Source organism: Camellia sinensis, chromosome 7 (assembly GCF_055761805.1).
Source record: "Camellia sinensis isolate YWXY chromosome 7, ASM5576180v1, whole genome shotgun sequence".
NCBI lineage: Eukaryota > Viridiplantae > Streptophyta > Magnoliopsida > Ericales > Theaceae > Camellia > Camellia sinensis.
Genome location: NC_138967.1, coordinates 16,178,675 through 16,188,188, shown reverse-complemented (window position 1 = coordinate 16,188,188; position 9,514 = coordinate 16,178,675). Strand labels below are relative to the sequence as shown.

The 9,514-nt window shown below is 33.1% G+C and overlaps 1 protein-coding gene across 1 annotated transcript; it reads left to right on the top strand.

The window, feature by feature from the left end:
* The first annotated feature begins 7,156 nt into the window (after positions 1–7,156).
* Positions 7,157–7,735, top strand: LOC145795629 (uncharacterized). Its single transcript, XM_082880469.1, has one exon. The coding sequence runs from the start codon at positions 7,157–7,159 to the stop codon at positions 7,733–7,735; it is 579 nt and encodes a 192-aa protein (XP_082736595.1).
* Positions 7,736–9,514: the final 1,779 nt, after the last annotated feature.

The following is a 9,514-nucleotide window of genomic DNA, read 5'->3' as shown; positions in this document are numbered from 1 at the left end:
CCTTTCAGTCCTCATTCTTTCAGACCTGGAGTAACGAGTCCTAGAAGTCCGTGATTGAGTGTCGCCTGTTCTAAGGCTCCTACTTTCTGCTTGCGATGGTGTGACATATCTGTCACGATCTTCCGAGTGGTAAGAGGCCGTGTTGCCTTTGCGCCCTTCTTCTATCGCCATCCCTTTTTCCTTGATCTAGCACTTCATTGTCTCCATGTCTGCCCCCATCCTTCTTATTAACTCATCTTGCTCCCTCACGCGATCCTCCAGAACTTGAGGATCCAACCTCCACCTCTGTCTTTCAGGACTTTGAGAGCGACGGGAACTAGTGCCCTGCCTCTCTCGTGTGTCCCTCCGGGAGTTCCGTCGCGGGGGTTCTAATTCGGCCATGGGTGGGATAGAAGGTAAACCTTCGCGCCTCCCACCCCCCTCCGGGGTTTGCCCGTCAATAGTAGATTGCGGCAAGTCTTCATTGTGCGCTATTGATTTCAACTAGAGAGGAAAACTCGATCAAAAGGTTTTGTTCTTTGTGCTCTTCCCACAGACGGCGCCAATTGTACAAGCACGAAATAATCTTCTCGTATTATCCTGTTGATCAAGTTTGCCCTCCTCTAAACGTTGTCGCTTTGTTTCTTGAAAACACAAACGTGAGCTAGCCGGCGGGTATATGTCGAATACCTCTCCGATGCCTAAGTCAGCAAATAGACAATAGACAAAAAGCTCTGTGTTTTAGAGAGTAAAGATTGTGATACCTGTACATAGGTCCTGTCATGTGTATTTATAGATTCCACCTGGCACAATCCTAGTAGGATTCCAACTCTCTTTAGCAGAGTCCTGCTAGGAATCACACTCCTAGTGAAGAGTGTCTATCCTGATAACACTCTACTTACCACCAACCAAGTAAGATACTTCTCTTCTTTGTCTAGGCTGGTTTAACCAAGCTAGCTTATATTGGTTATGCTCTTAACTAAGCTATGACGTAGAGGGCATTGACCGATCTACACCTAGCTCGGCCTCCTTTTTATAAAAACACCTCGACCAGCCGTCAATCCCAATTTCAGTTAGCTCGGTCAACCCTTCATCCCAGTATGGTAAAAATGGGACCGAGCTACTCGAAATCCCTACCCCGACCTTTAGCCCGGCCCAGAATAGGATCGTAGCTTGGTCTAATAGTTATTTATAAATTACCCTCTCATTTTCTTATGGAGAAATTGCATGTCAGTTTACACTTACGAAAATATTTATAAATTAATAAAAAAAAAAAACTTTTCAAGTATTGTAGTGTGTAATGATAAACTTTTTCATTAATTAGTACAAAACCCACTAGTTTCCCTTTTCTTATCATGTACCCTAAACTCATACATTAACAAAATCTTAAATATTTCTAATAAAATCGATTAGAAAAAATGGATAGATTTAGTTGTTTTTATGTGCATTTTTATTTTGAAAAAATAATTTACTTGGTAGAAACCACATTTTGCTGATTTTAAAACATTGTTATAATTAGGGTTGTACAAAATATCGTTCAACTCGTTAATACTACACCGATCTGCACCACTCTGTATCGTTCTATCTGCTAACCACGGATTAAATTTTAAAATATATAATCCATTTTTGAAATCACTCTACTTCGCTATAGTTAATATATATATATATATATATATATATATATATATATATATATTTTAACCTCTAATGAAATATCAAGGAAGAATGAGTGTAATAGAGATTTAAGATGTGAAATTTGTTACAAATTAATAGTTATATATGAAAAATATTATGTAAAATTAGCTTGTGTTATATATATATGAAAATATTATACAAATTAGTGTTATATATTATACAAATAATTAATAATTAGTTAAGAATATTTTTCAATCCGCCAATCTATACAAACTCGATTTGGTCAATCCGCCATTTAATTTATAATTTTACTCCCAAACTATCCAAACTGTACAATACACAACCCTAATTATAATAGCATGTGGTCATCAGTGATATGGTTCATCATTTCTTTTGGGATAAATTATATTTTGCCCCTTTTATGTTACCTAATTTTTTACATTAGCCATTAAAATTTATTTTTTCTCACTTTGACTATTTATATTTTAATTTTTTTTTTCACTTTATTCTTAAAGTTAATTTTTATTAAAAATTAGATAGAAAATAACACATTAACAGTCAAGTGATATAAAAATATTTTATTATATATGACTCGCAACTCTAATATAAATTTAAATTTTAATATAATAACATATTTTTTATATTATGTGACATTTATTGTGATATTTTTTGTCTAATTTTAGACAAAAGTTTAAAAATAAAGTGAAAAAAAATTTAAAATATAAAAAGTCAAAAATAAATAAATAAATAAATAAATTTTAAAAACCAAAATAAAAAAAGGGAGATTTACAAATAAATCCCAAATGTTAAACTTATGAACCAATTGGTCCCAATTTTTTTCTAATAAACCGTTTAATTCTTGGATATTTTGAGGGACCTTAATGCCCTCATTTAGATGTTATTAGATGCATGCTCTTTATGAGGGTGTGTCACGTGACACACACAATGGGTGTCACACATCAACAAAGTACACCAAGACTTTTTATGAGGGTGTGTCACGTGACACGCACAGTGGGTGTCACACATCAACAAAGTACACTAAGACTCTTTATGCTTTTTGCCTTAGAGTGTCACGTGACACACACAATGGGTGTCACACATCAACAAAGTACACTAAGGCTCTTTATACTTTTTGCCTTAGAATGTCACGTGACACACACAATGGATGTCACACATCAACAAAGTACATTAAGGCTCTTTATGCTTTTTGCCTTGGAGTGTCATGTGACACACACAATGGGTGTCACATATCAACAAAGTACACTAAGACTCTTTATGCTTTTTGCCTTAGAGTGTCACGTGACACACACAATGGGTGTCACACATCAACAAAATACACTAAGGCTCTTTATGCTTTTTGCCTTAGAGTGTCACGTGGCACACACAATGGATGTCACACATCAACAAAGTACATTAAGGCTCTTTATGCTTTTTGCCTTGGAGTGCCATGTGACACACACAATGGGTGTCACACATCAACAAAGTACACTAAGGCTCTTTATGCTTTTTGCCTTGGAGTGTCACGTGGCACACACAACGGGTGCCACACATCACTAAAGTAAACTAAGACTCTATATATTTTTTACCTTGGAATGATGTATGTCATACGACACACACACGGAAGGGTATAATTGACCACTCAATGTTACTAAACAAAGGAAATAGGATCAACTGGTAAGATATTTTCCCACTAATAAGACTAATCAAAACAATAGAAATAACCTTAAGACAAATCGATAAAAAAATTTATAAGATAAAATTTATTGGTAAATATCCCAATAAAAAAATCTATCAAAGTATAATTTACCGATTCTTTTTAGCATAATGTGGTGCACGTTCTACATAAAAATAAATAAATAAAAGGAGGGAATGTAATTAGTCACGCACGCTTTCCACATTCTATGAATCATGCCAAAATTCACAAACTTTACTCGATGGAGCGCGTTCGTGCCCACTGCTAAAATCCTCCTATTGATGAATTTACTATACCACCCCTCATAAACATCTTCTATTTCATTTCAAATTTGTATAAAAAATGATTATATAATAATTTTTTGAGAAAATGTAAATTATGAAAAAAAAAAAAAGTGATGGTAATAATAAAAATATGAAAGTGCAAGTGAAGCCTATACTCTAATACAAATAAAGTCATATTTTTGTACTTACATCAAAATTCATACCAACTTGCACCTTCATTTTTATTTTTATTGTTTTCAATAATTTTTTTTTTTTTTAATATTTTAGAAGTAGTTTTAGAATATCATGGAATGTTATTTACGTAATATTTTTACTAATGACATAGGAAAAAAGTTTATGAGTAAGACAATACTAATTTACAATGGTTAAGTATTTATGAAAGGAAGATGCTTAGGATCTCTAAAATATTATTTTTAAATTTATTTTCAATAGTATGAACAAGCATGTCAATTATTATTATTTTTAAGAATTAGCCAAGTAATTCTCAATCTCTTACCAAATTAGTGCAAGTAAATTTAAGGGTAAATTATATAATTAGTCTTTATAATTTAAGTAAAATGTCATTTTAGTCTCTATGGTTTGAATTTGAATAATTTAAACCCTATATTTTCAATTTTATTATAATGTGATCACTCTTTTATGTGTCGTAAATAAAAAAAGACCAAGTGCAAAACTTGTGGAACCATATTAGAATTCAAAAAGGACTATAGAGACCTAGTTTTGAATTCCACTTTGATCCATCAACATTGTTGTTTTTTCTTTACAATATTAACGGCGAATAAATTAGAGACCACAAAATTAAAAATATAATACTCAAATTGTTTAAATTAAAATTATGATAATCAAAATGACATTTTGCTCAAATTAAAAGACCAGCACTATAATTTACCCTTTAAAATGTATATTTTCGGATGTCAAACATTATTATTATTACTATTACTATTTTTTTGTTTTGTTTTAGAAGTGGATATAAGAATATCCATAAAGTGGCCCATATGCCACATGTTTGTTTTATTTATTTATTTATATTATACATATTTATTATATATAATTAATTGGTTTAATGACTAATGGGTAACTCATGTCTATTCACTATCCCATAGGGTGGTTTCATGCGACTTTACAACTTCCCTGATGGTGGGATGTTATATATATGTCTGTGATAGCCATCAAACACAGACGTTTTGTGAATAAAATAGGCTTGAAACTCTGTCCCTTTCACTTTTCCCATATGATTCTGTAAAAGTGTTTTGTGAGTTGGCTTTTTACACATTAAAGGTTTGATCATTCAAGGATAAAGATTTAAAGGTTTGAACATCATGGCAAGAGGTATTCTTCTTTTTGAATTATAATTATTTTAATTCTCACAATTAATATCAGAGCCAACCTTCTGTTATGTTGTTTAGTTTTTATTTCAAATTCTTACATCAAACTATTATCAATTTCGTGAATCGAATCAAGTCTATTCTATACATGTGATATTTGTATATTAATTCACACCATAAAATTTAACAATTCAGAATCATTGTAGAATCAGAATGAGTAATGTGTATTGCATAACTTTTGAATATCACTAGTAAAGAAAAAGGAAGCACTGTTGCACTATTCTATACATGTGATTTGTGCTAGTGGTATTTACATTTATTTAGGATTTTCTCCTACTCTAAATCTATTTTATTTAGAAGACTTGTTGTGTGTCATTAACTATTTTTTTTGACACACCTTAAAGAGCAAATATTTAATCTGATTTTGTATAAAATCTAGAAATTCTCATACTTTTATTTGGATTTCTTTGGTTTATTTTAAAAAAAAAGGCATGAAAGACTTGAATTTATTTCTAGAATTTTCATAAAGAAATTTTAACATGTTGTTAAAGATATTTTGTTTATTATCATTGCATGTTTAAATAGTAAGCAAATTCAATTGAATCTCATACAGTGAATTATAACATGTTCTTTTAGTTTTTATAATTTTTGAGATTCATTGGCATGTTATCTAAACTAATGTAATATTCTATTACATCTATTAAAGTAATTATTTATGCATTAAAAATTCATATGAAATAAGAGTATGAATACACTATGTAGGGGTGGGCGCGGGTCGGTTGCGGCCATGGAACCTCCAATCCGCCATCCGTCCGCCAGATTGACGGATTGGAGAAAATCAATCCGCATCCGTCCGCCAATCCGGTGGATGTGGATTGAGCGGATTGGCGGTTTGGCGGATGGATGCGAATCGGTTTGGCGGTTTGAAATTTTATAAATTTTCAACATAGTTCAACTTGTACACTTCCTCAAAAAAAAAAAAAAAAAAAGTATTACAGTCAATGACTTAAAAAAGTATTACAATTACTGCATGCCTTATCCAAAGAAAGAAAGTTTGAAACTTTCGAATATCAAAATCACTGCATGCCTCATCTACATATTACAATCACAGCATGCCTTATCCACATAAAATATTACAATATGTAAAACAATTCAAACCACCAAAACCATGAACATAGCAGTAGTAGAGATTGTATGTCTCTGTATTGTTACATTTATATATGTTTTTGAAAACAAAAACCAACCAGCATGTATCATATTTTCTATTTATTACTTTTAGAGTTAGATTTAAAAACCAAAAAATATAAATAAATAATACGTTTATTTTTTTCAATTCAAAAAATATATTCAAGTTGAAAACTTTTTTTCAACTGAATATTTAAACTGTTTTTCAATTGAAAATACAAACAAAATATTTAAATAAATTGAAAACATAAAATCTTATAAATTATTAAGGGTGCTCGCGGTTTGGCGGTTCGGTTGCGGCCAAAGGGACCTCAAATCCGCCATCCGTCCGCCAAATTGACGGATTGGAGAAAATCAATCCGCAACCGTCCGCTCGTCATCACGCATCCGTCCAAAACACGGCAGATCGGTTTGGTTCGGTCGGTTTTGGCGGATCGGTATATCCGCTGCTCACCCCTAACACTATGTGTTGGGCTTATGGAATTTATTTTGGTCCAATTTTAAAGCAAATTCTAGTATAAGGTTGAATTACATGTATTTGGTCTTGAGATTTTTCATGTGATATTACTCTGATTGTATATATTATACATTATGTGCATTGAAAGATTATGTATTTGCTGCGACTATAAGGATTTGCTCACATTAATAAATTATGCCATATTTAAAATTTTATTCTGTTCTAAGAATAGCCACAGCATCTTAAGACATAAAGATGTGATTCTCAGTATTTTGATCACATAAAGTTAAAAATTAATTTGGAATTTTTACATTGCAATTATATTTTATAAATAATTTCTTGGTCCCACAGGAAAGTAATTATTTATGAAATTTAATTGGAATAAGATAATGGATTAGGTATTAAAGGAATTGAACACTCTAAACCCACAGGTATGAGTTTTCTTTTCCTTACATATTTCGGAACCCATTAGTCTTATTATAAAGTAATAGCAAATCTAATACAGTTTAGTGACTTCTACCCACAGGAAGGTTTAGATTTGTTACTGAATTTGACATTGGTTGATTCAGACTATAGCTATTGTTTCAAAGCATTAATAATGTTCTTGATAATTGCAGCGATTTCTACCTCTGTACTATCTAATGAGTCTTCTCGTATTCCATTCTTGAACGATAATAATATTTCGGACTGGAAAGACAAAATCCTTCTAACATTAGGGTGCATGGACCTCGATCTGGCACTCCATGTGGATGAACCTCCTGAACCCACAGACGAGAGTTCCGCTACAGAAAAGAGTGCTTATGATAAGTGGGAGCGATCCAATCACTTAAGCCTAATGCTCATAAAGTCACATATTAGCCCGAGCATTAGGGGCTCAATCCCACCATCTGATAAGGTCAAGAACTACATGAGGGCTATTAAAGAGCAATTTGTTAGTTTTGACAAAGCATTGGCAAGTACCCTAATGAACAAACTATCAGGAATAAAGCATAACAATTCTAGGAGTGTGCATGAGCACATTATGGAAATGAGGGACATTGCAGCTCGTTTTAAGTCCTTAGAGATTGAGATTTCTGAGTCATTCCTTGTCAATTTCATACTTAATTCTCTTCCTGTGGAATATGGAGCATTCCAAATTTTTTACAACACACAGAAGGAAAAAATGGTCTATCAATGAACTTTTGACCATGTGTGTTCAAGAGGAGGAGAGATTAAAGCATGGAAAAGTGAAAAGTGCTCATTTAGCAACACATAAAGGAAGGCAATGGAAAAAGGGCAAAGGTGATCAAAAATGGAATAAGCTTGGTAAAGTGCCGTTTAAAAATCATGGCAATAAGGGCGCATGCTTCTTCTGCAAGAAAAAGGATCACATAAAGATAGACTGCCCCAAGTATAAGAAATGGCTTGAGAAGAAAGGTAATCCCATATCTCTTGTGTGTTATGAATCTAATTTTGTTAATTCTCATCAATATGATTGGTGGATTGATTCAGGTTCTACAATTCACATTGCTAATACCAATCAAGGCTTTCTCAGCCTAAGGAAATCGACGGGAAGTGAACAAGGCATCTATTCGGGCAATGGGATGCGTTCGCACGTCGAAGCTATTGGAACTTTCCGACTTGTTTTAAAAAATGGCTTTGTTTTGGATCTTGAAAACGCATTTTACATTCTATCTTTTCAAAAAACTTAATTTCTGTTTCTAGACTAGTACCGTTTGGATTTGAATTTCAATTTGTTGGTGCAAATTTTAGTTTGTTTAAAGACTCTATTTTTGTAAAATTTGGTACTTTAATTAATGGTTTGTACAAATTAAATCTGGATCCTGTTTGTGAACAAAATCTTTTAATCTTGCATGGTGATATTGGCATTAAGCGTAATATTGTTGATGAGTCCTCCTCTATTCTTTGGCATAGGAGATTGAGACATACCTCCATTGAGAGAATAAAGAGGTTGGTTAATGATGAAGTCCTCCTGATTCTTGATTTTACCAACTTTGGTATTTGTGTGGACTGCATAAAGGGAAAGCAGACTAACAAGACCAGTAAACTTGCCAAAAGGAGTGCGGAAATTCTTGGAATCATACACACTGATATTTGTGGACCATTTACTCCACCTTGTCTGAATGGTCAGAGATATGTTATCTCATTTATTGATGACTTCACACGATACATGTATCTCTACCTCTTGTTTGATAAGGCCAAGACATTTGATGCCTTTAAAGATTATAAAGCAGAGGTAGAGAAACAAACAGAAAAGAAAATTAAAATTGTGAGGTCAGACAGGGGTGGAGAATATTACGGGAGGTACACAGAATTGGCACAATTACCAGGTCCATTTGATAAGCTCCTTAAGGAAGAAGGCATTATTACACAATATTCAATGCCTCGCACACCACAACAAAATGGTGTTGCTGAAAGAAGGAACCGAACACTTATGGACATGGTAAGAAGCATGCTTAGTTATTTTAATGTGTCTATAAATTTATGGAGTGAAGTTTTGAAAACCGCTGTTTATATCTTAAACAGGGTTCCATCCAAGGTTGTTCCCAAAACACCGTTTGAGTTATGGAAAGGATGGAAGCCAAGTTTAAGACACTTACACGTTTGGGGTTGTCCAGTTGAAGTGAGGGTGTATAATCCACATTTAAAGAAATTGGACCCCAGAACAGTTAGTGATTTTTTCATAGGCTATGCGAAAAACTCCAAGGGTTACAGATTTTATTGTCCTTCAAATTCACTTAGAATTGTTGAAGCCAGAAATGCTTAGTTTATTGAAGAAGTTGACCCTAGTGGGAGTTACCCTCGAAAGATAAAGTGGAGGGAATCACGAGATCCAAACACAACACCTGTGAATATAGGTGAATTGGTTGTCTTTCAGGATAATCAACCTAATATCCTTGAAAATCAACAAATTCAAGAACTTCCACCACAAGAGGAACAAGTCAACATAGAGGCT